General features: G+C 44.3%; 1 protein-coding gene across 2 annotated transcripts in view; it reads left to right on the top strand.

Annotated features, from left to right (window-relative positions):
• Positions 1-26,956, top strand: part of RETREG1 (reticulophagy regulator 1) — a 135,759-nt gene that overhangs the window by 82,462 nt on the left and 26,341 nt on the right. Inside the window, exon 1 of one of the 2 annotated variants that reach the window (XM_036109223.2) lies at positions 11,971-12,716. The exons of the other annotated variant lie outside the window; for it this stretch is intronic. Coding sequence (XP_035965116.1) covers positions 12,682-12,716 — 35 coding nt within the window. The 5' untranslated portion in view covers positions 11,971-12,681. Of the gene's footprint in view, positions 1-11,970; positions 12,717-26,956 lie in introns of those variants that run through there. 2 annotated transcript variants of the gene reach the window in all.

Here is a 26,956-nt window from a genome sequence, read left to right as displayed (position 1 = left end):
AAGGGGCAGGCGGGCAGAAACCAGTTTGCAGCTGGAACAATGGGAGCAACACAATCAATAACTGGGCGCTGGATTATAACCCAAATGATAAGTTCTTATGAGTCCAGCTGAGTCTTCACCGATACAAATGATTGAATAAATAAGTGAATGAGGGAGGGGGACTAATCTACTTTAGGGAGGAATTCCGAATTCTATAGTCACCACTCCCCCATTCAGGAGGTAGAGCTGTGTCCCTGTGCGTCCCTCCCGCCCCCGTGAATGGGAGTTGGACTTAGAGTTGCTTTCAGACTGCAGCATGGAAAGGGAAAAACAATACCTTTATAATGGAGAATCCTGGCAAACACTGCCTTTTCCAAGTGAGCAAGTTCACATCACCAGGGAGCAGTCATGTGGATGTTCTGAACCTCTGACATGCTGTGAGGAGAAGGGCCCTTCACGTCCGTGACCTTTTTCCCCTAAAACCCACAACCTCAGTCTAATGGTGAGAAAAGCATCAGACAAATCTGAATTGGGGGGCATTCTCCGGAATACTTGATACCTCCAAAATACTCCTCAGAACTGCAAAGGTGGGGAAACCAAGGCAAGTCTGAGCAGGTCTCAGACCACAGGAGGCTAAGAAGGTAGGACAACTGAATGCAGTGTGGTGTCTCAATTGGGATCCTGGAAGAGGAAAAGGAGATGGGTGGGGGTGGGAATTGGTGAGATTCAAATGAAGTCTGGAGTTCCGTTCCTAGGGACGTTGCAATGCTAGGGTTTAGTTGTGACAAATGTACTGGGGTCATAAAAGTTGTTCACTCAGAGCAACTAGGTGGGGGGAGGGGGTGTATGGGAGCTCTCTGTATTGTCTTTGTCCCTCTTCTACAAATCTAAAATTCTTCCAAAACTTAAAATGTATTAAAATAAAACAAGTTGGGGTATGCTTATGGGAGACAAGCTCTGGATGCTGGAGGAAACCCATCATAAGGAATTCCTAGAGACAGGAAGTCGGGGATGAACACCATCAGAGCCTCACTGGACTTGGTTTCTCTTCCAAGGTCCTTTACAGTTCACATTTGGATTTGTCTCTCTCTATTTTTAAAGCTCATGGTTTTGCTAGTCACGGACAGGGTTCTACTCATGACCTGATAGACATGAAATCACTACAGGATGCCTTAAAGTTGCTATGAGCAGATCATTTGGAACCATGTGGTGGCCGAAAGGAGGCAAACCATATTTCCGAGAGACCAGGTTTATTATCAGTCCGACAGTGGTTGAGGCACTAAGGAGACGCCGTCCCGTTAGGTTACTGGAGGAATCTGCCCTCTACAAGAAGCGGTTGTGAGGTCTCTTAGGGCCCTCTTCTTTCCCACTTATCAATACCAGCAGATGTTCAGCCTTTCTTTTTTTTTTTTTTTTTTTTTTTAAAGATTTTATTTATTTATTTGAGAGAGAGAGAATGAGAGACAGAGAGCATGAGAGGGGGGAGGGTCAGAGGGAGAAGCAGACACCCTGCCGAGCAGGGAGCCCGATGCGGGACTCGATCCCGGGACTCCAGGATCACGACCTGAGCCGAAGGCAGTCGCCCAACCAACTGAGCCACCCAGGCGCCCCGATGTTCAGCCTTTCTTGTTGCATCTGCTTCTAAAGGGGCTGGTTCCTTGTCAGAAATGCCTTAAGGCTGTAGGATATTGGCCCGGGAGCACATTTCCCCAAAACCCATTGCCTGGAGGAGAGGTTCTTTCAGTGTCTGAGAGATCTCTCATCCCTCAGGCTGGGTCAGCAGGTGGAACTCACCCAGCCAAGGCCACAGTGGAGCCAGATGGCACGTGGTGAAAAGGGATGAGGAGGCTTTCTGGTCACCCAGCCCATAACCACAAAACCAATGTGGAAATGATGATTAACAGTAGTTAATTAATTAATAGTAGGACTGTTAAGCTGAAAACTCTTCATTTCAGCTTGGCTTCTCCACAAAATACTGGGTGAATGTATAGCCAGGAAGCATCTTATCAGTTAAAGAATGAAAAATAAGTTTTAACACTGACATAAGCAAAATGTGATAAAGAGGATCAACATATAAGTCTTATGCAACCCATAGTTAAACAGCTTATGAGTGCTTTGTCTAGCGTTATATGTTTAAGCTCAAGAGAGGATGTTTGTTTTGAGCTGTGGGCCACTCTTGGAGAATCCCTCCGATTCTTACCATCCACACAGACCTCTGTCTCTGTAACTTGTGGGCTTAGAAATTTTCCATTTCCTGATGTTTGCTAAGAGCATTGGGACCTGCCAGAGTTCTTTCTCTCCTATGGCTATTTGTTCTAAATTTCTTGGAACCAGAGATTCTCTGTTGAGGAACTTCACCCCTGAAATACACATGCGGACTTAGAAGAGAGCGTTAAAGAAGAAAGCAAGCAAGACTATTCAGGATGGGTGTGTTGTGCGGAGGGGCGCTTGAACCAATGAGAACATTTGGCTTTGATTTTTACCAGCGTGTATATTCCTCCTGGAGTTTTAGAATGTTTTGTTTGTTTGTTTTTGTTTTTTCTGTAGGGGAGGTTGGGGATGGATGGGAGGAGCCAGAGAGAAAGAAATCAGCTTGATACAGAGATATGTCCACTGTTTTAAGGAGAGGAGTGGGGGAGTAAGTAGGAAGGAAACCGGTTGCAAGTGACCAACAGGCCCTCAGAGAGGGGATCCCACACCAGAGTTTTTAGAAGCCATGTTTAGCGCAGTGAAGTGGGTCTCAAGACATGCAGGACACAACAGAAAAACAAGCCAGTGCCATAGGGTGCTGTGACGCAGGAGGTCCTAGCACCTGCCCTGTTTCACAGAGTCTTCTCGGGGCTTCCTTGAGCAATAGCCAGACTGCCTCTTCTTCCTCCTGTCAGTGTTTCCCGAGGCTACTCCTGTACTCTGTTCACCACCATTTCCTGCTCTTCTCCCCCATCTTCCCTTACCCCACCCTTCCTGTTGTGAACCCACTGACTACTCAAAAGGGTTACTTGCAGTGTTTACACTTTGCTTCTTGGATTCCAATGGTCATTAACTCCTAAATATCATAGTTTAAAAATCAGCAACCTATGGTGGACACTTGAACAATGTAAGTGTTAGGGGCACCAATCCCCTACACAGTTGATAAATCCAGGTATAACTTTTAACTCTTCAGAAACGTTACTCATAGCATACTGTTGACCAGAAGCCTTACCGATAACATGAACAGTTGATTAACACATATCTTGTATGTTATATATATGTTGTATTCTTACAATGAAGTGCTAGAGAAAAGAAAATGTTATTAAGAAAATCATAAGGGATGCCTGGGTGGCCCAGTTGGTTAAGTGTCCGACTCTTGACTTCAGCGCACATTGTGATCTCAGGGTCATGGGATCGAGCTCTGCATCGGGCTCCATGTTCAGCATGGAGTCTGCTTGAGATTCTCTCACCCTCTCCCTCTGCCCCTCCCCCCTTGCACCGTCTCTCCAAAAAAAAAAAAAAAAAAAAAAATCATAACAGAAAATACATTTACAGTCCTGAACTGTATTTATCAGAAAAAAATTCACATATAAGTGGACCCATGTTGTTCAAGGGTCGACTGTATAATGCACTTTTTTAAAGCAACATATTTGATCAAAAAGTTAGGACATCAGTATGCCCTCATAGAGGTCAGCATGACAAAGATCTAGCAGGCACAGGACGCAACTCTTGAAGGCTCTTGAGTCTTTACCGTGTTCCCTATTAGCCCTTCTACCCCCCAGCTTCTCTTCACTCCTTGACCCCCTTTCTGCTCCTGCCATTTGCTGACTCTTCTCCCAGATTTCTATCCTTCTACTCCTGCCCTTTTCATCCCTCCCAGGCTGGCTGGCTTCTCTAGCATCCCTTGGGTAGCTGCACTCTGTCATATCTAAACCATACTTTCCAGATAGCTTTGCTTCATCATACCACTTTGGGGGTGGGGCACAATTCCACCCATGGCAAGGTCAGATGGTGGGTGTAGCATGGACCGGTTTGGAAAGGTGTGAGCGGCCCTCGCTGACCAACCTGAGTGTCTGTGGCAAAGTTGGGTCCAGCTGGGGTCCCTACTGAGACCAAAATAAATTATGTGACAATCCAGCACAAATTACCAAATTGAAGTTCCAACAAATAGGGGTAAGAAATGGTGAGGTATTGGGTCCAGTTGGTGGCCTGAACAGGTGCATGGATGAACGTGAAGGGGTCTGTTATTTATCATACCAGGATATGAGTTGCAGCTGAGGACTCTCCTAGGCTGGGAAGTAGGTTGACTACAGTGATACCCCCAGAAAAGGGTGAAGGTCAAGCAGAAAGCTGGAGGGCAGGGACTTCAGGGGCTCCATGTCTTGGTTTTAGAGTGCCAGCTATTTTTGGATGAAAAGAAATTTGAAGAAAACACTCCGTGTGCTAAGCTTAAAAAAAGTATAAAGATAAAATGGGTAACTGGGTTGATTCTGTTCTCATTATTATGAAAAGAGACTGAGGAAAAAGGTTCCCACTTTCTCTTCCAGGCTGGGCTGTCCAGAGGATCTAGGTCACAGTTTTTCCACTGTATCTTGAGCAACTCTGGATTTTCAAGGACTCGATTCAGGGGTTGCCTTTGGGGGGGGGATGGAGGCCATGTTTCAGTGCCCTGCCCCCCCCTTAAACCTGAGTAACTCTTTTTGGTGGCTGTATCTTTTATATACTAAAGTTTGTTATAACATCTGGGGAAAAAAAGTTTTTATTGCTCAGAAAGTCACCAATCTAGGACAAGTCTCAGTATGATTCCGCCAACCAGAAAGCAAGAGAGAGGCTACCATCTTTCTCATTACTATGCATGTTGTGATTGTTCATCAGATTTTTCGTCATTGCTGAGTGGTGTGATTGACACCACATACACATAGGGTCACTTAATCCCTTGATTTTTTTCCCTTGATTTTTTTTTTAATCTAAGAAAAAAATGTTCTTTTTCCACTTTATTCCAAAAATATACTGTCTTTGATAGTAGCAAACATTCTCTGTTGGCAACCCTGGAGGTCTTTGGTGGGAGATGAGGAAGGTGGGGAAAGGGGATTCATACATTTTTGAGTCAATGGGTGAAGGGAAGGCTCATGTAGGTTTTCTTTTCCTCCTCCTTTCAACCAATACCTTTCTGTTACCAAAGAGTTAACTCCTCAAAGACAGGGACTGTTACTTGTCTGGCTTGAGAGAATCCTGAAGCCTGAGAGGTGTGTTGGGGATGTGCTTCGGAAGGCCTTGTTTCTCAGGTGAAAGAGCAGGGATTTTTTTTTTAGATTATTATTTTTTTTTTAAAGATATTTTTCATTAGTGATAGAAGCCACAGAAAAATTCCCCTTCCATTTAAAAGTCAATTTTTTTCTTTTTTGTCTTTAAAAACAAATTTTTTTTCTTATAAGAGCAACTTGTATGTACTTGTTACTGAAAACTATGAAACACAGATGGGCAAAAAGAATAAAATGAAAAATATTCATTATTTCCTTAAGCCACTGAAGAAAACCATGGTTAACACCTCAGTGTAGATCCTTTGAAATGTTTTTCCTTCCTTTTTCACTTCCTTCCTTCCTTGTCTTCTTAGTTTCCCTTTCTTCATACATATCTTTCCAGGTGTTTTCATCAATAGATAAATATATATTTTTACCAAAAAAATGTACATTTTTACATAAATGGGGCTATACACCTTTTCTATTTTCTCTTTTTTAGCTAACCATATCATGGAAAGATTTTAATAATACTCTCATCCTTTTTAGCAGCAGCATGGAATCTCATTGCACCAAAATTCAATTAATCCCTTATTGATAGGCCTCTAGGTTGTTTGGGTTTTTTGCAGTTATGAGGATGCTTATATTTATTTTATCTCTACATTTTAAAATTTTTGTGTGATTTATAAGGTACATAAAATATTTACAAAAAAACATGACATGACATTGAAAATATATATGCTCGGGGTGCCCGGGTGGCTCAGTAGGTTGGGTGCCTGACTCTTGGTTTCGGCTTGGGTCATGATCTCGAGGCTGTGGGATCCAGCCCCATGTCAGCTCTGTGCTCAGTGTGGAGTCAGCTTGGGATTGTTTCTCTCCCTCAGCTCGTGCAGCACATTCTCTCTCTCTCCCTCTTTCGCCCTAAAATAAATAAGTCTTTTTAAAAAATGTAAAAAAAAAAAAAAAAATATATATATATATATATATACTTATAACTTATAATCACACCATATATTTGCAGGGCGTATACTGCTCAGAAGATTTGATCACAAGCATTTGGTTGCCCTTAACCTAGGCAGCAGAGGAGACCAGACTGAACTAAGACAAAAAACAGAGCGAGCACAGAATCTCAGGGTGGCTTACAAACATAGCTCAGTGTGTTCAAGCTGATGGTGAGTCTTCCCTGTGCATAAGGGAGAGGAAGAGAGCATACAGCTCCCATTTCTCTGCCCCTGTTGACCATTTGGAACATTTCTTCACTTACATAACTTATATTCACTAATAATATCACTTAAAAATACTAGTTTGTTGTGTTCTAGGAGCTAGCTCTACTATGCTTTGTACTATTGCTGAGAAACAGTAATGAACAGGAAGTTTCATTGCCTGCTCTGGGAGGGAGGGATTCAGATAGCAGATATGTAAACAGACAGTTAGATGAGATGTTGCTAAATTTTACGGAGAAAATGCATCAGAGTAATGGAGTTGAGAATGATATGAGGGATTACTTTTCTTTTTTTTTTTTTTAAGATTTTATTTATTTGACAGAGAGAGAGACAGCGAGAGCAGGAACACAAGCAGGGGGAGTGGGAGAGGGAGAAGCAGGCTTCCTGCCGAGCAGGGAGCCTGGTGTGGGACTCGATCCCAGGACCCTGGGATCATGACCTGAGCTGAAGGCAGACGCTTAACGACTGAGCCACCCAGGCGCCTGAGGGATTACTTTTCTAAAAAAAAGAAAATGGGAGAAGAAATAGAAAAGCTTCAGGGAGGGGCAGATTGCAGAGATGGTGGGTCCTTTTTGGATTTGTTTTTTGGAGATACGTGTGGGACTTCCGTGAATTAAAAGATAAGCCAAGGCACATTATAAATTTTAAGAGTTTATATGTGCAAAAATCAGTCTGAATCAGGTGGCACCAAGCTGGAAGTGATTAGGAGCATTCCCCCAACAGGAGCCAGGGGAAAGACTTTGGGAGAGACTACTGGAAACAAAGCAAGGCAATTATTTGATTGACTGTCACTCAAGTGGTTGCCTTACTCGGGAAAGCCTATTGCATGCTTGCAATTGGTAATCCTTAGGTTAACCTTGAGGCATTTATAGACTTACATTTTGGTTTGCTAACGCACGATGCTAAAGCCTGAGAACCCTCTCAATCTAAAGGTCTCCTTGCTTCACACAGCACAGGTTAATTAAGATGGTTAGTAATCAGTGGTGTGCGGGTAAATTTTGAATAACTGGCTTACAATGGGTAGGGATGAGGTGGCTGATTTGTAGCATTTGCTAATTTCCATGGTGTAAATGCTCCCACCATGGCTGACTCAAACTACCTACTTTATATCACTGAACAGGAGAGGGAAGAGATAGGAACAGTTTCCGTAAGCTGGTTAGAGGCGGCTCCTGTGCACCACAGCTAGTGGGTGGTAGGACCTATGGGCTTGGAATTCTGGAGTGTTTCTGGTGGGGGATATAGGTTTGGGCACTGAGGTAGGGGTTAAAATCTGGGAAGAAAGAGCTTTCTAGGGAGATTGTATAGCATGGAAGGGGAGGTGGGCAGTGTTAGAGCGCTAGGACTGTGCTCGCAAAGTGTGTGGGTCCCCTGCCAGCAACATCAGCAGCATCTGGGAGCAGATTCATGGCACATCTCTGGTCTGCAGAATTAGAGTGGCCAAGGGTGGGGAAGCCCTACCCTCAAGATCACCAGTATTGGAGAGCCAGTTAGAAGAGGGGCATCTAGAGAGACTGAGAAGGAATGTTGAGAGAGCTGGAGTTGCACACAGAAAGTGGAGTCTTTGAGCCAGGCGTGGGGACAGTGGCAGGACAGAGGGACAGCGGCAGGACAGAGGGACAGCAGTGCCAGGGACATGGTGGGGGCAGAAGGTAGGTTGTAATTGGTGAGGAGTGATGACCACAGACCACTGGTTAGGACCTTCAGCTGTAAAGAACAGAAGACAGAGCTTAGTAACTAGAAGGAGATGTGTGGTCAGTGATGCAGTTTCTGGGAGAGGCCCGGATATACTTGTGGCTGAAGGAAAGAGCCAGTAGAATTCGGGAGGGTCCTGAACCAGCAAGTTGGAGATGGGATAGGGGTGCCTGGGTGGCTCAGTCGGGTAAGGATCTGCCTTCAGCTCAGGTCATGATCCCGGGGTCCTGGGATTGAGCCCCACGTTGTGTCGGGCTCCCTGCTCAGTGGGGAGTCTGCTTTCCCTCTGCCCCTCCCCCTCTTGTCATCTCTCCCAAATAAATAAAATCTTTAAAAAAAAAAAAAAGAAAAAAGGAGATGGGATAATTGGTGGCATAAATTGGAGAAGTGAGGAGGGGAGGGGATCAAGAACTTGGGACCCAGCCTGGCCTTGGAGAAGTTACTTATAGGATCTTATTCTTGTCTTCAGAGGCTGGAGGGAAGGAGGGATGGAGAAGATATTAGCATATGGACTAAATGTTTCCTGGACTCCTCTAGTACTGTCCTATTCATTGTCTTGTAAATCTCTACCCTTTATCCTTTTGATTAAAAGCAATTCTGGGGGCGCCTGGGTGGTTCAGTCGGTTACGCGTCTGACTCTTGATTTTGGCTTGGGTCATGATCTAAGTGTCGTGAGATCGAGCCCCGTGTCTGGGTCCATGCTGGGCGTAGAGTCTGCTTAAGGTTCTCTCTCTCCCTGTTTCTCTGCCCCGCCCCCCCAAAAAAAGCAATTCTGGAAATGTTTCTGAAACAGTTGGTAAGATTGTGTTAGCCGGTCTGTTCTCACAATAACTTTTGTTTTATATCTAACTTAAACCAATTTTGGCAGAGAAGTAGAGAATTAAAGCTCTAGAGCTGTACAGACCACTAGAAATATAATGCAAGCTACATATATAAATTAAAATTTCTAGAAGCCACGTTAAATAAAAAAGAAGTGAAATTAATTTTAAGAATTTATTTTATTTGATCAATATGCCCAAAATATTATCATTTCAACATGTAGTCAATATAAAAATTAGTAACGAGATATTTTACATTCGTTTTTTTTCTACTGCGTCTTCACAGTCTGTACCAGCCACATTTCCTGTGCTCGGTGGCACCATATTGGATGGTGTGGCTCTGGAGGGTCCACACGGTTTGTAGCACTGAATGCTGAGAGAAGAAATTAAAATGTGCCTATTCTTAAGATCAAACTCTAGAAGGCTTCCTCTGAGCTTTCTTGCAGCTAGGCTGTATCCTTGGGTATGTTCTTAAGAACCCAGTTTTTGGTTTATTTTTCTTAAATTTTTATTTAAGTAATCTCTATACCCAACATGGGGCTCGAACTCACAACCCCGAAATCAATAGTCGCCTGCTCCTCTGACTGAGCAGCCAGGTGCCCCCTCAAGGACCCAGTTTTAGCAAGAATCCTGTCAGGTCATTTTAGCGAGAATCCCTCCCCCTTGATATCTGATGACCCTCCATCTCTGACCAAATTCCTCATCTCCCAACACCCCCAGGTAATTTCCCATCAGCCTGGCCTGCCTTCAGCAAGAATTCTGTTAGGCCAGCTTAGCAAACAATTACCCTTCCTGTCTTAGTAATTTTCTGTCCACCGATGACTCCCCCACTCCCGCACCCGCACCCACTATTTGGCCATTCATGCTAACATTGCCCTGTTATCTCCAAGAGAGGGAGAGTCCCTCCTATTGTCTCTGATAGAAAGTTCCAGAGCCTTAGTCAAAGCTGTTACAGAAGAATGGGAAGAAAAAACTGAAACCAATGATTATGTGAAAAGTAAAAGGAGTATCAAGAAAAGTAGACAATTACCTTTGATATGGCAATGATTTTCTTAGCTCGTATACTATATGATTAAACTGCAAAAAAAAATGTTCATTTAACGTATATTACTAAAAATGCATACATATTCTGGAAGAGTATGGATGCAAGAAAATTTGAACTATGGAAGTGTCTGGCCACAGGAGCTTTTCCCAGAATGTATGGGCTCTGCTGTCTCTTCAGGTGGAGGGGTGACAAGGATACTCTGCACTGCAGTCTCTCCCGATCTGTCCACAGTGGGTCACCTAACTTTGCGGGGTCCCTTTTCCAGAGTCTGAGAATGTTGGAAAGCTTCTGGGGCCCTCAGGGTCTCTCCCATGTGTGTGTGCTGTAAGCCTTACATTCAGGATGTCCAGTGGATTTCAGGTCAGCAGTTACGGGGAACCCTTGTAACCACAACACCCCCCCCCCACAGGGCTGAAGGTGTCCCCAATGCCAGGAAGCCCCCTGCCGTGTCAGCCACAAAGCTTCACTCTGGTTTCTGTTATCTGTACCATCCCTGTTTCCCCTCCTTGCCCTTGTGAATTTCAGAAATTAACACAAATATACCTGAAGGGGGAATCCGTGGTTGGAGCAAGTCATTTAAAAATGCGTGAAGGAGTGCTTAAAGGAAGTATTTTAATAAATATTTCATGGTAGTAACGAGGATCTGTTACAACACTAATCATGTAATTGTCCTCTAACACTGAGAGACGGATTTCAGAAACGTATGCAGTTCTGTTCTAAACAGCAACTTAAGTTTGACAACAACTGCGCTCAGATATTAAAAAAATAAATAGTAAAACAGGAGTTTAGGAGAACAAAAGGTAAAATTAACAGGATAGAACTGTTAAAACGGAGAGTTAGATCCTAGAATTAGCTTTTTGTGGTTGAGAACTTTAAATAAAAGTGTTGAAAGAGTCTCACTGATGATGTTTTCAGTGTTTGAACTTTGCAGTTCTTTAAACGTGGAATTTCTCACAACAGCGCCCATTGCTTTGGGTCTGAGAAGCACCCGCACAACCTGATCCTCAGAATTCTGCTAGGACCGTCTGCCTTCAAGGTCAACAGTATTTGAGTTACGTGTTTGAGTACCTGCACCGACTTAATCTTAGAATTTGAAGTCTAGAACTTTAGATCTTGTGTGAGATATTAAGGAATAGTCAGAATTGTGGCACAAAATAGCTCACAGTTCACATGTGGGTTCACATGTAATCCATTTCAACTTTTCAATTCTTTGATGTTCTAGAAATGACACATGTAAATGTAAAATGTACAGTAAATATATATTGCCATGTAGTGACGAGGGAACACACGCATTTTTAAAAGAAAAGCATATTGTTGCTTAATAATTAGATCTTGCTTACTGCTTTACCTAACGTTCCCAATCAGGAAAAAAAAATGATTTTAACCTTTTACACAAAGCTTTTAGAGTCTATTCCTAAAAGAATCTCAGCAATATTTCTCCTAGCCTTTTTTTTTTTAATGACAAAGGAGCTATACTTTATTTTTTTAATTGAGATATAATTAACATATAACCTATTAGTTTCAGGTAGGCAGCATAATGATTTGATATTCGCATGTATTGGGAAATGATGACCACGATAAGTCTAGTTAACATCGGTCAGCACACACAGTTACAAATTTTTTTCTTGTGATGAGGGCTTTGAAGATCTACTTTCTCAGCACCTTTCAAACAGGTGATCCAGTGTTGTTAGCTATGGTGAGCATGCTGTACATTACATCCTCAGGACTGACTTATGTTATAACTGCAAGTTTGTACCTTTTGACCACCTTGGTCCAACCTTTTCTTCTAGCCACTTCGGAAGCAAGAAAACTTGAAGTGATTTTTGTCCTGCTCTTAGAAGCTGCAACCAATGAGGGTACTTGGTGATTGAGTACTCCTCCAGGGTGATGAGCCAAGCTATAAAAATATCTCGGGCACACAGCTGGGCCGTGCGCCAATGTCAGGCTGCTCCCCGATGACAGAGGGAAGTCTGCTGGAGACGTCCTGCCGCCCAGAGGAACACGTGGGCTCATTCGTGTGCAAACTCCTTCTGAGTTGAGAAATCTAGATGACCCAAAGGAAGATTTTCTGGCAAAACAGCGTCGCTCAAAACACAGTTGTTCCTTGTGTTGTTTTTCTTTTCAGTAAAAGATCTTTTGCTGAGAGGCTAAGCATTTTCGGAACAAACAAGGCTCTCAGCTCTGGCAAGCTCGGCCCATTTCACTCTCCGCCCCCACCCTCCTCCTATGAGTTGGAGATCTGATAGCCCAGCCTGAAGTTTTAGGCTCCCTGTGGCCACGCCGCCCTTTGATGGGTGCCTCGTTGTGCCAGGAAAAAAAAAAAAAAAGAAGGAAAGAGAAGGAGTGGGCAGGTCTAGGTGAAGTCATCCCAATAAAGGTTAATAGCTGGGCGGTAACACCTTCTCACACCACTGAAGAGAAAATGGTTGCCCCCAGCTGCCTGTCATGGCACTGGGAGTAAGAGGTGACCTATTTATTTTTAGAAGGGGACAGTCATCATAACCTGGCTCTTAGCTTCATTCAAGGCAGGCAGGTGCTTTGGAAGTTTTTAAACACCTACCTTCTGAGTAAGGGAGGAGAGCTTTTTTCCCCAGAGGAGGGGACTTGACGACGGGGGATCTTCCCTCCTGCGACTTGCTGGTGAGTGGAGAACAAGACTTTCTAGCACACGAGGTCTGCAGCCCCGTCCACTCGGTCAGTGTTTTTACAGGGCAGAAATGCCTGAAGCTGACGACTTTGGACCAGGCCAAAGGTAATTCTGATATGTATTTACTTTTTCTTGAGTCTATTTCATGTGCTAGTTGTCTTTTTGAAAACATTATCACTAATTTCGAAAGTAGCTTAAAATTAAAACGAAGAGGAATGCCTTCCCTCAGTTCCGGGACAGAATTTTCTTGGGCACGAAGAGAGAAACATAAAATTCACTTAATAGACACTTAGAAACATAGGCAAGTAAGTGTTTTTCTGGAACAAGGAGGGGGATGGCCTGAATTCTTACAGAAATGTTTCTCCCTGTACCACATAGAATCTAATTGAATTTTTTGGTGTTTGATTTTTAACTTGACATGACGGTTGTTGGAAATCTAAGCCAGTGAATATTTTGTCAAATGTTTGAACACTCCTAAAGGTTAAACATTAGGCCAATAAGCCAATTTTGACCTAACTACGCTTTTTTTCTGCCACAGTTCTTATCTTTGGCAGTGTGATCTGTTGGGCCCCTGCATGCGGTATATTAATTCTATCAGTGTTTTTGTTAACACTGAGCTCTAAGAAGAGGGATAGAGCCAGGAAGAGAAGCAGACAGTTAGTCCTGCTAACGTGGGCAGAGCATGTGCCTATTGGGAAAGTCTCCATTTCTGGCCCCGTGGCTGTCTGCACAAAATTTGTATGAATCAGTTTCACTGGAATTCTAAGTAGGGTCATTGAGATTCAGATTGGAAGGAGGAAGAGAGCTGTTGGAAAAGGGGGGGTGGTGCCTGGGTGGCTCAGGTCATGATCTTGGGGTCCTGGGATCAAGCCCCCTGTGGAGCTCCATGCTCAGTGGGGAGTCTGCGTGGGATTCTCTCTCTCTCTCCCTCTGCCCCTCCCCACCCCCGTGAGCCCACAGGCGTGCTCGCTTGCTCTCTCAAATAAATAATCTTAAAAAAAAAAAAAAAAGGAAAAGGGGTTAAATGACAGTCTTATTGTCAGAAAAAGTAGAAACTGGTAACTCGTTAGGAACAGGAATGCCCAAATATTGTTTTGTCCTTCTATTAAAGATAAGCATGCCTTAAAGGCACAGCATAGGGAATATAATCAATGGTATTGTCTTAGTGTTGTGTGGTGACAGAAGGCAGCTACACCTGTGGTGAGCACAGCGTGATGTATAGACTGTCCAATCACTGTGTTGTACACCTGAAACTCATGTAATATTGGTGTCAATTATACTCCCTCCAAAAAAAGAAAAAAAGATATGCATCCCTTTTCAGCCATGGCTACGTGGTGTGTGTGTGTGTGTGTGTGTGTGTGTGTGTGTGTGTGTGTGTGTTGACTATAATCAGTTGTACTCGTCTCCTTAAAGGATTCTTTTTAGGTTTTTAGTCTTTATTTTCTTCCAGATTCCCTCCCAGTACATTAAAGGGGACATTCAGTTGACATTTAATTTAATAATGAAACAACTTTCTATATAAAATGAGACATTAAATCAAGTACTTGAAGACGTTTATAAAAGTGCCTAGACTTGGGACGACATGGACTAACCAGTTAAGAAAACATTTTCAGAGAAATGTAAATGTCAGTTTAGGTTTGAGATGATGGGTTGATCTACTGATAATTGTGTTTCCACCCAATTTGAACATTTCTGAAAGCAGAACTTTCTCTTTTTCTCTTTGCGTCCTGGCATTCCTGCCAACTCTTGCATAGAATTTTGCACAGGATAAGTATTTTTAATAAATACTTGTTGAATGTATTTATAAAGCGTTTTAGTACCTGCAGTAAATATCTAGGGAACCTGATCATTGTAGAAACTGAAGGGAGGGATTTGGCAGAAATGTAGTAAAGATGACTTTAATGAAATGTAACATTATCACAATTAAATAGTAAGTAATTTCTGGTAATTATAAATATTTTGATTTAACTGTTTTAGATTTAAGTAAACAAAGATCTTTTTCTCAGAATGTTTTACTGGTTACTAAGGATAAACAGACAAGAAGAAGACTAAGTATATATAATATACATATATCTAATGATAGTTATTACCAAGGACTAGTAATATATTTTCTGAAAATGGGAAACTATTTCTCACTCCTTTGAAGTGGTAGACCCCTGCCCCCACTTTTTATTTTGATGAGATAAATGCCAGCTTTTAACAGTGGTTTTCTATACAATATACTTTGTTTTGCCTCATTTTTTTTTTTTTTTTTTTTTGAGAGGGAATTTTACTCTTACTAAATTTGAGATCAGATGCCATTGGATCACTCCTCTGGTGCCATGTCTGAAAGAGAAATAATTATTATAGTCTTGGGTCTGCTGACAAAACTTGTTGTTAGCACTCAAATTCAGCAGGTTCTGGTTGAATTTCACATTCAGGCTTCTTCATGTTACTTTAGTCCCATTTTGCAATTTGGTGACCTGGATTGTTCTGTAACAGACAGGGAGCTAACTCCGAATTTAGTGTTGGAAGTCGGTAGAAACCAAATGCTGGGAAGCTCCAGGCACACCATGCCTGACTGCTGTATGCACCAAGGGACCCGGGGCTCCAGGGCACCGTTTTATACTCACCAAATGGACCAACATGAGCGCAACTGCCTGGGAGGGGAGCGGGCAGGGGAGAGACCCTCCTCCTCCTTGTTGTTTATGGCGTTGCCAGAAATAGACACTCTTGGTAAGAACTTCCACAGACTCCGGGCCAGTGTCAAGGTCAGGATATGAGGGGAGAGGGTGTGAAAGATGCCATTCTGAAGCAGGGCATGGAAGGCAGAGACCCAAGCAGGAAGCACTGGGCCCCTGAGGAGAAGGAAAAATGTGGGGGCGGTAACCAGGGAGAGAGACAGGAGCGAGAGAGGTGAGGAAAATTAGCCATGGGCCAGAGGCCTGGCTCCACATGGTCCCCTGCCCCACTTCAGTCCCCACCTCAGAGGCAGCAGGGTGGCCCTCAGGTGTCTCTAGGAGCGGGGAGTCAGGGAGGCCTGAGCAGGTGGGACAGTTCCTGGTCCAGCTGCCAGGAAGGGGATGGACCCTAGGCTACTGCGATGGAGCTCTGAACGTGTCCTCTCGTAGAAGCACATCCACAGGACATCCTCCCGTCCACACACCCACTGGGTCACTCTGTACGCGTTTATCAGGTGCGGCATCGAAGCCCTGTGCTGTGCCCTGGGCGACAGGGGGACGGCTTACGCCCCTGCTTTCACAGGTCATACTGTTAGAACGGGGCAGACAGACACTTCACAAGTTAAAAAATAAGGAAAGAATTATTTTATTTTATTTTTTATTTAGTTTTAAATAATTTTTTAAAAATATTTTTTGTTGCTGTGTTCAATGATCCATCTGTTGTGTAGAACACCAATATCTTAGATAATAAGGGCTAAAAGTAATGTGGCAGAATACGTGACGTGTGTGATAGGAAGGCCCCTCCGAGGAGGTGTCCTTGAGCTGAGATTTGAAGGAGTCGGCCATGTGAGGGTGTGGGGAGGGGACACTCTGGGAGGGGGACCCAGCACGGGCGCAGACCCCGAGAGGGGTACACAGTGATGCCTGCTAGGAACAGAGAGGCAGGGATGGAGGGCAGTGCACAGGAGGGAGGCCAAGGCTCCCAGGGTTAGAGGCCAGGGTAGGAGGCTGGATGTTACTCAGAGGTGAGAATTCATTAGAGGGTCTGAAGCAGGGGGCTTGGGGTTACAGGGCCACCTACATTCTTCAGAGACATTATGAGGTAAGACACATTTGTCAGTTGGCCTGGCATTCATAACTTCTCGTGGACCATGGATTCTAAAGGGTAAGAACACTAACGTTTGGAATATAATAAGTTCATAAGTTGGGAATCAGCTGGATAGGTATTTCAGAAATCATTATAAATTAGATATCAAGAAAATACGAGGCTGCCAGTTGATATGTTGGAAGTTAACGACAGCACTGTTTTTGATAGAGTCGGTTGTGATCTCCGTCGGGGGGGCAGATAACTGGGTACCCCACCTGGTGCTACCGACCCGTCCCAGGTGCTCGGGCTTATTGTTGGGGACCTGACCTCCTACAGAAAGACAGCAACTTTAGACAGAGAGTCTGACCCAGTGGGGCAGGCCCTGAGTGTGCGACAGGCTCCACTTTTCATTTTGTTTGGACAAGTGTCTCGTAAATCCCGGGTAAGGAAGGGTGATTTGATGTCTTGCTAACCACGGGACAGGAAGAGGGCGCTGACGGGATGCCCCCTTGGAAATTCCAGGTTGCAATTGTTTTTCGATTGTGCAGACTCATCTGCTTATGTTTTACTCAGATCTAATACTTCACCGATAAATGGAATATCATCAAAAGGACAATGTGCATTTGTAGAGATTAAGAAACAACATGTTGACTGCTAATACAGGACTCTGAAAAGTGTTGTTCTTTGACCTGTCGTACTACACAGTTAAGACTTAAAATTTTGGTTGAGGAAAGCCACTGAGCCTCTAAAACTGTAAGTGTAATAGCAATTTCGCTCGCTCACAGATCATACTGCCCTGTTCTGGAGCGGCTCACACAGCCATGAAATGAAGGAGTTGCCCTTTGAAGGGTGCAGTGAGACAGAGTTAGATGGTGGCCGGATGCTTGGCACACAAGGTGGAAGGACAGAGTAGCTGGAAGTGAGTGAGAGAAAGATGAAGGAGCCCCTCAACGGGCCTTGTTGGCAATGCTGTGCTGGTAAAGGTTTAACAGCCAGCTCTCTGGGGGAGGGGAAGCTCTGGTTTGTAGCATCTTGTTCAGATTTATTTTAAAGAAAGAGAGAGAGAGCAGAAGGCGGGAGGGGCAGAGAGAGGGAGGGAGAGTCTTAGGCAGACTCCAAGCTGAGCATGAAGCCCGACGTGGGGCTCAAACTCACGGACCCTAAGATCAGAACCTGAGCAGAAACCAAGAGTCGGACACTTAACCGACCACGCCACCCAGGCTCCCCTGACCTTTAGCATTCTTTGATTCCTTTTCAGGCCACCCATAGGAGGTCACCGAAAGTGGAGATGGGAAAAGATGCACAAAATTGGTTCTCGCAAGCTGGCGGGGGTCAACACCAGCACACAGAGGGATTGTGGTCGGATGCAAGAGTTAGTGTTGAGTTCTAACCGTGCTATGTCCTCTTCATTTATAGTCCCCAGGCCAGGCCAGGCGTTCAGTAAAGGTTTGTGGAAGGAATTAATGATTCATCTCTCTTCCACCCTCCGGCATAGTCATGGAAAATGTCTCTCGGGCACAGAACGTGTTTACCACTTTTGAAATCCTACTTTGACCCAGCTGGGCTAATATTTGAAATTGATTAAAGACATGGAGAACAATACAGTCTGTCCTTGTAGCAAGCGAGTTGGTTTTGTATGAGATCTCTTAATCTCCAATTAACCAGCAGCACGCTTCTCCGAACCTCACAGTCCCCCAAAGCTTCCGCTAATCAAGCTCCTGGTAAAGCTGATTTCTATTTTGCAAACACAGGGTGACAATTCTTTGCCATCCCTAAAATGTGATAAAGGTCTTTTGGGTTTCAAATGCCAGAGGAAGCCTGCAGCTACTGCGTGGTGGGCCCCCGAGGGGTGTGTCCCCGGGCCGGCCTGACAGAGGGAGAGCCCATTGTGTTGGCTTACCTTATCCCAGCCTTTTGTCCCCTCGTGAGCGAGCCCGTGCCAAAAGCCATTCGGTCGTCTTGCTGTCTTTCTTCACTGTGTAAATCTGGGTCCCATCGAAGGTATGTTGCATGCAGGGCGTTGCTGAGGGGAAATCTCAAACGCAATGTTGTTTTCCACGAAATGTGATAACTTTTCCTTTGGGGAAATGAAAACAGTATGGGGGAGAAAGGAATATAAAGAAGAAAGGATCATCTGTAATCTTATGACCCTAAAAAAATCCTGTTATGTTTTATCTTCTAGTGCTTTGGACAGATTTTCTTGGCAAAATTACAGTAACTGTATATGATACATACAATTTTGTATGTTGGTTTTTTTTTTTTCTCATGAGCATTTTCCCAATGGCATATAAACACTTTGGAAGCATTTTTTAATGCCTACAAAATAGTCTCATCTTTAGGTTTTCCCACATCTATTATTACTATATTATTGAACATTGTTTTGTTTCTGTCGTGTATATGTGAGTGAGATATACCGCTTTAATTTTTCTCATTTGGGGAATGATTGATCAAAGGGTGTGAGAGATGAGCTGCGGGTTTCCTGAGGACTGGGCTCAGGATCATGTCTACCATGTCCTGTTGGTCAAACAACCAAGAAATCTGGATTTCAAGAGAGAGGAAAATGGACCTGACTTTTCCTTGGGAAGAATGTCAGAGAATTTGGGGGCTTTATTTTAAAGCTTCTAAAAAGAGAAAAAAATGTTTACTTAATCTATGTTTTTATAAAATGTTTATCATTTTTCATTTGAGAAGATATCTATGGTGAAAGTTTTGATCTGGCTCCTATTCCTGCCCTTAGCAGAATCACAGACCAATGACATCTCTCTTCCTAACAGAGGAATACTCCAGGGGTCTAGTTTCTTGATGACTATACTTACTTGTATAGAATAGCTTTCCAGTCAATTGAAGCTCATATCTTTAGGCATAAACAGTTAGCTATTTTAACCATCTGTGGAGTGACTACAGGCATGGTCTTAGAATTACGCAAAGCTTTTTTCAATCCTGGCTGCAGGTATCAGCCTCACCATTTACTAGCTCGGTGACCTCGGGCAAGTGTCTTAACCTCTCACTTTATCAGTAAAACGGGGATGATAATACTTACTCTGTAGGTTTGTTCTATAGATCAAATATGGTAATCCATACTAAATATTTAGTATAGTGAATCACTCATGGTAAGGCTTCAGAAAGTAGTTAATAACAATAGTACTTACATAGGTTAAACGTTGCCTGGAGCAGTACAAAACTTTTACTTTTGAGTGGAAACACTTCAACCATGTGTGGTCTGATCCTTGTGAATATCCTGATCGCAGTCATGACCTGTGTGGAAGATACGCAACAGACCATCCACTCTCTCCAAGGCGTGGCCCCGGGCCAGGGGAGATGCAGAATTTCCCACTGCCTTCCTAGCTGGTCAGGTCTAGGTGGTCTGTGTGTTCTTTCTGTTTGGAATAGGGCCATGGGGGTTGTATGTTTGATTCACAGTGTTTTGACCCTTCCTGGGATTGTTTTAGCCCGAGTGAGCATGGGTATTATGCTGCAGACCTGTGTTGAGTGAAAGTATTTACCTCTTTTGGGGAAGCAAGGATGTCTGCCCAACACTGTCAGTGAGCAGAGTAGGAGGAAGTTCAGGTTCAAGAAGACATGCACATGTCTCTTGTCCAAGTGGTATGTTTTAATCTTGTGAGCACGGTGAATCTTGTAAACGATCATATTTCCATCTCGGATTTAGTCAGTTGGAGGTAAAATTATAGCTCATCTCTAACAAGTATCTGGGGCCCTCTGGAATGCATTTCCCTGTGTTCTTCTTCCCCTGAGTCTTTTAGCCCCATTCCCTTGGAGGGCCACCCCCACCATGACTGCATAGGCTGGGTACTAAGGCATCCAGCTGAGAGAACCTGTGGGGAGCTGGACTCCATCCCTGGCTCGGACCCCAAGCTGTGTGCCCGGTGTGGGGCTGCATCTCCTGAATGAAGGTGCACCATTTTGTTCCAATACATCTCTTATTTCTCTATGTCCTTTTTTTTTTTTTTCAAAAAAAAAAGATTTTCAAAATTTATTTAGAGAGAAAACATGAGTGGGGGGAGGGCAGAGAGAAAGGGAGAGAGAGAGAATCTCCAGCAGACTCTGCACTGAGCTCAGAGCCTGACGTGGGGCTCGATCTCACCACCCTGAGATCAAGACCTGAGCTGAAACCAAGAGTCAGATGCTCAACCGACTGAGCCACCAGGCGCCCTTCTGTGTACTTTTATAAGTGACCTATAAATGTCCTTTGTGGACGAGAGTGAGGTGCAGCAGTTACCAAGAGGGTCGCCTCTGCCACACACAGATTCCATAGATACACATATATGAAGAAACAGAAAATTAGAAGTTCCATCTACCTCATTTTAAACTTGGACTAGGAGACAAAAAGCTATTCATTTCCAGAGGAGGCTAGTTAAGGGACGGAGACAGGGTGAAGGAAACACAATGCCTCAGTTTTGTGTCCGAGAAAATAGGGCATCAGCTGGCAGGGCTTAAAGAAAGGCTGCTTTGAAAATCAGTAATTTTCTTCAGCAAACTTCTCTTTCAACTAAAACCCAGGGATTTCAGTTTGTTTCTGGGGCCGGTTGGCCACTGAGCAGCCCAGTAAGAATGTATAACAGGAACGAGCCTAAACTCAAGAGGAAGGACCACCAGGCAGACGTGAGTTAAAGCTGTGTTTCCTTTTTTCTAACTGTTCTTGTGAAACCACCAGTAAACTCCAAATGGAAAAATAAAAATGACTTCCTGGGGGGTGCATATTGGCTTCTGGCTCTTCGGTCAGAGTCCTATTACTTCGTTCAGTGTCTTCTGTGAGTGAGATGAAATCGGGCACGACAGTTCTACCCCTGATCTGCCTTTCCCTGAATGTTTTCTACTTCTCTCTCCTCCACTCGCCCTCGAATCCTTGGGCTCCCCGTGGACCTTCACACGGTGAGCAGCCTGCTGTCTCTCTGAGTCCCTGGACGTAGTGACACATGGCCGTCCGTCCAGGTCACAGTGTTCTGATGCCGAAGTTGGGAAACAGTGGGGTAGAGAGTGTCCCGGATGTCCCTGGAAGAAAGCACAAGTTAGGGGGCGGTCGGGAGGACAGGTGCATGGCTGTGCCTCACATGGGCGAGCTAATCCCTTATTAGGGAGACAGATGAAGTGACGGTCTTGGAAGGAGCCTCCTGGAGCCTTCCAAGCCAGGCCAAGCTCTCTTCCCTCCTTCAGCCTCATTTTTGCAAGGTGGGCCTGCCCTGGGCGTGATTATCACCCACTGGATAAATGCCACCAAGGGCTATGAAGGATGTTGCTCTGTGGCTTTTAGCAGGCTTTGGGGAGGAATCGCCAGACTGAGAATTCCTTGCCTTGCAAGGGGTCGGGGGTGGGGAGTGGGCTGCCGTTGTAAGTGCCTGGTGTGGGAAGAGGTTAGGGAAAGACTTGAACCCCCAAAAGTCCCTTCTCCCTGGTAACTGATTTATGAAGGGTTGCTGTGTCCCGAGGGTGGAGCCTGGTGCTCCGGAGTTGGGCCCCCCCACCCTGGTGGTGCCTAAGGAGTGGCACAGTGTAATTACCAGCGTGACGTGGCCTCCTTGCTAGCTGTAAACAGAGCAAGCAGCTATGCACAGATACTGCTCTGGGACTCAGGAAGTGACATCTCATGGTGATGTTTTAGTTGGAATGTAGGTGAATGCTTTTTTTAAAAAAAAGAAAGAAAACAAACTCATCTATCAGTGGAGCATCTTCAAATTATGCCTGTAAAAATTATACCTACGGGGTGCCTGGGCGGCTCAGTCGGTGAAGCGTCTGCCTTTGGCTCAGGGCATGACCCTGGGGTCCTGGGACCGACCCTCCCTCCAGGCTCCCGGCTCAGCAGGGAGTCTGCTTCTCCCTCTGCCTCTGCCCCTCCCCCCATTTGTGCACGTGCGCACTCGCGCTCTCTCTCTCTCTCTCATGTGCTCTCTCGCAAATCTTAAAAAACATTATACCTATAAACTCCATTTTTGGATAAGGTGAAGGGATTGCAAATGAGTTTATACTTTTCAGAAATTCCCAGTGTCTACTTTCTAGAGCATACATACTCTTGTATGCAGAAATCACAGATTATGTGGCATATGTATGTCTAAACGTGGCTCCCTCTTTCTAAAAAGTTAACAGAATGTTTTTAGAGTAGCTTGTGGCAGATAACTTTCCTTCCAAAGTAATTAAACTGAACATGAATTGTAAATAGTCGTAGTTTCCCCATTCTGAAATATTTTGAAAACTTCCCTTTAGAAGCATATTTGTTTGTGCTAAGGAAGACTTTGAGATGTAGATTTCATTATAAAAGGAACACACACGGAGATAAACTATAAGCCTAGGGTGAGTCTGTTTGCTTGCTGAAACAAGAAGAGATTTGCTTAGTAAAGTAAGACACAGCAAACACAGCACCGACAATAAGAGAAGGAACTGATAATTCCATTTTGGGCACAGCAGAGGGAAAAATGCACCGCTGTTGTGTTCCATGAGGCTAGTGTTGAGAGTTTGATGGCAAGTGGCTTTATTCTCTCATGCCGGCTCCTGTAAACTAGAAATGGCGCCTGGAGCTCTGAGAAGGATTGTGAGTCCTTGTCAAGAAGGTTCTGGAAAGAGTGTTATGACACATCAGTGTGGTCTGCCATGCTCGGGGAGGACGGACCAGTTGTGTGAGTGAATCATAAGGGCGTCAGGGCAAGGATGAGAGTAGGACTGCAGCAATAATCTTTATTAATTTAGATAAACTTGGAAAGACTTGAAAAGCTTTCAAGGCTATCGATAGCACCGTGACTTTTTCCTTTCCGTTAGTTATCGGTGTTCTAGAGCTTAAGACCTTAGCAGCTTTACCCAGGAAAAATCTGAGGGTGAGATGCCTCTTGGCTAAAACCTGGATAAATTTCTAGAGCAAGGTCTATTTTGAGATCAGAAGGAAACCTTTCTCACTGTAATACTTTCAGTCAAATCCGGCAGATATAACAGCTTCACCGGTAATAGGATAAGAAATTGTGTGCTTAGATCTCATGTGTTATTGGCAGTGGGGCTATCTTTCATCTGACCACCGTCCAGTGGGCTGGAGCCAGCGAGACCTGGGTTTTGATCCTGGTGTGGTTGGCTCTTGGCTGTGTCGGCTTTCTAATCTGGAAAATGGGGGCATTTTACCCGCTGTATCAGATAGAAGTGAGGATTAGAGATAATGTAATAAAACTCCTAATGCAGTTCCTAGCATTTGGTACATGCGCAATACGCGAGGGGGGGAGAGGCGTTCGAATAGCAGACGTTCTTTGACCAGCTCCCACTTAGCTGGCTGAGTTAATCAGTGGCTCCCATCGCTGCCGCGTAGCCACATGGCTCAGGCCCGTGAAGCCCAGAACCCAGCCGACTAGAGTGGCTCAGATGCCGCATCTACCCTGCAGCCTGTTTTTGTAGGTCAGATGTTATCAGAGCACAACGATGCTCTTTCATTTGCATATTGTTTTTGGCCGCACCCCTGCTGTAATGACTGAGCTGCTATCTGATCCTTTACAGAAAATGTCTCCTCTGGTCTCTATCTGCTTCCCCCATTTGGGTTGTGTTCCTACCAAGTCAGCGTTCGTATTTGCCAGTCTCTCAATGCGCATTGTGGTTGCTACAGTAATTGTATCATTTTTAACGATAAATTATGTAAATGGATGAAATAAGAGATCAAAGGGGTATCATCGTGGGAGATTCTGCTCGTTGTTCCCAAACACTCGGTTTCCCTTCCTCTGGTAACAGCGTCCCAAGTTTTAGCTGGATGACGACCACCGGTCATTGAATTTCATTTCCTAGGCTCTCTTGCAGCTATGCATGGCCCCGGCACTCTGTTCCAACCAGCAAGAGGTGGATGGAAGCTTTGCACGCCTCTCATAGGCATGACCTTTGGGAAAGGAGTGCTCTCTGCTTCCCTTTTCCCTTCCTGCTGACTACCACCTGGATGGCCATGTGGATGGCCACGTGGATGGCGTGGCAGGAGCTGCAGTGACTGTCCTGGCCCATGCAGTGAAGTGCGATGTGGAGAGTATCTGAGCCAAAAGATACAAAGAGCTTATGTCTACTACATTACAGAGATCCCGTGTCAGCCCTGGGCCACTACGCTTTGCTGTCCGTGAGGGAGAAATGAACTGCTCTTGTTTAAATCAGTCACTTTGACATTTGGTAGAATAGGTGGACTTATATCCTGAGATAGCTGTTTACCTCTGTGAAAACTAAGTGGAATGTATTGGAGAGAGGAAATTCCTAATACTGCTTTAAAAAAAAAAGTGGACAAACAACTAAAAAGGTTGGTGGGGGATAAAAATTTAGAAAGATCCTTATGTGAGATGTTTGATTTGTCATTAAATTCTTGCTTCTCTTTAAAGAAATGAGACTAGAAATCACAGCTAATTCACAGGGGTATGTTTTATGCAAGAACACCAGTCTTTGTTCCAAGCCTGAAGTCATTTGGCAATTTCATAACTCCCCCAGCACATATAGGTAAGCTCATCTTTACTGGACTGAGCGGAATGCCCCAAGCATGTTGCCAGCCAGCATTCAGGTTATACCCTGAGTCTAAGAATAGTCATACCAACTTCTCATTAATACGGTTTAGAATTAATAGGTGATCTATACCATCCTAGGGAAGGGGAGGAAGACGTTATCTAATCCTGAAAGAGCAGCTTAAGAAGTGACCACTGTTATTGCAATAAATAAGGGTGGGATATGATAGCTCTTTTAAACCCCATGGTGCAAATCTGAGAAAGGAAGATTTAAGCACTCCCGGGTAATTAGGCCCTGACATTTACAGTGCCCACTGATTTGGGAAAATATGCCCTTACGTCCTACCCCCACCTCTGGGATCTCCAGCAACATGTTTCCGGTGAAGTCAGTCCTAGGTTCCTGCTTGGACCAAACACAGAATTCCTAGTTGTGTGATTTACTGACTGTACAAAAGCAAATGAAGCTGTGGCGTGTCAGCCACCTTCCCAGGTCCAGTGACGGAGCCTGCAGAAGGGCAGGCTGGCGGGGCACCTGAGTGCCTGGAAGTCAGCGATCCCTGTAAAGGAGGGACGGAATTCCTTACGTGGCTTTCAGTTTTTCCATGGCAAGACCATAAGCATTTCACATGCCCTCTCCACCTCGGACATGGAGGTAGACTGGGCCTTTCTCAGCAGCCTAGGAGGCCTGTTTGCTGGGAACCCCTCTGGCTTGAGATTTAGCACTTGGACCTCAGTACTGGACGTGTCCCTGATAACCACTGTCTGTCAGAGATTCTCTTTCCCGTCAATATCTCCAGGGATGTTTTAAGGGACATTCCTAGCTTTAAAGAGTCCTCTCTCAAGTTAATACAAATTTCTAGGCATGTTCTTGACGTAAGAAAGTAAATGCTGTTTATTTAATAGCAGTAGAGGACTTATTCAGAGTTTCTGTAAAGTCAGCTTTGCACGTAAACATGGGAATGGACAGACCCCTTCTGGAGTTTAAAATCCTTGAGCAGAAGGTGTTGATTATCTCATCCAGCAGCACTCCACTTCGTGTCCATTAGGACCCTCTGATTTCCTGAGGTATTCAAAGGTTGGCATGATCCCAAAAGGGATCCCAAGCAACCCAAGTTCCTTCTGTGAAGGAGTCGGACCTCTGAGTAGCCTCCCCGGGACTTCTGTGGTCGCCGTGCCACTGGTCTGCGTGTTGTTATGACCCCTCCATTCCTTAGCCATAATTTGTTGAAAGAATGTTAATTTCATTTGCTCTTGTGATTCTGAAGAGTTGATTCCTAACAGGATTCACAGAGTTGATTCATTCCTGGCCCTGCTGGCTCTATATTCAAAGTGAACTTAATTTTTGTGTGAACCAAACCATGTACTTAGCATCTGAGGTGAGTGTTGGTTATGCTGTGTAGACAGGTCATCCAGCCCATGCTGGACCTGGAAAACTTTGTTAAAGATGACATAGATTCGAAAGTACAAGGCCTTTTTTGTGCATAACACGAGGAACAAAGGCATATCTTTCTTTAAAAACAATTAATTTTTATAGAACCCAACATTTTGATGAGCCATTTTTTCCATTTCTTGAAAGTGCATTATGGTAACACAAGCTAAAAAATAAAGAGAAGAAATGTGCATGATAGATTCAGTTCTGATGAAAATACAGGAAGCATAGACTATCTTTCAAGGCAATGATTAAAGGATACATCTATGTCTGTGTCTTTCATTGCATGTTTGTTTAAAATAGTCTTTGTGTTGTTCATAGTAACAGGTGATTTTCTTTGGCTGTCTGGTTCTATTGGTTCCATTTTGGCTGTGGCCACTTCCCTGAGGACTCATTACCTTTATGGCTCTCCCTTAAGGTTATGAGCTCCCAAGTAGGTCAGGATGAAATGTTTAGCACCGCTTAATTGATCTACTTAGCTGGGTGGAGACAACCCTTGGAATGTCCAGGCCCAGTTACATGCAATTTCCCAGTAGTTCTGTCCTTGTGGTTCTGGGTAGTTCTCCGGTGGGAACAGCACATGACTGAGCTTGACCAAAGAGCTATTGATCTTGCTAAAGGATCTTAGCAAGTCTGCTTCATAGACCTAAATTATGAAGTACAAGCAGAAAATGGAATAATACTAAAAAAGAACATGGAATCATGATAAACTATGCACC

This window comes from Halichoerus grypus, chromosome 2 (assembly GCF_964656455.1).
Source record: "Halichoerus grypus chromosome 2, mHalGry1.hap1.1, whole genome shotgun sequence".
Taxonomy (NCBI): Eukaryota; Metazoa; Chordata; class Mammalia; order Carnivora; family Phocidae; genus Halichoerus; species Halichoerus grypus.
This window is presented reverse-complemented; position numbering and strand designations above follow the sequence as displayed.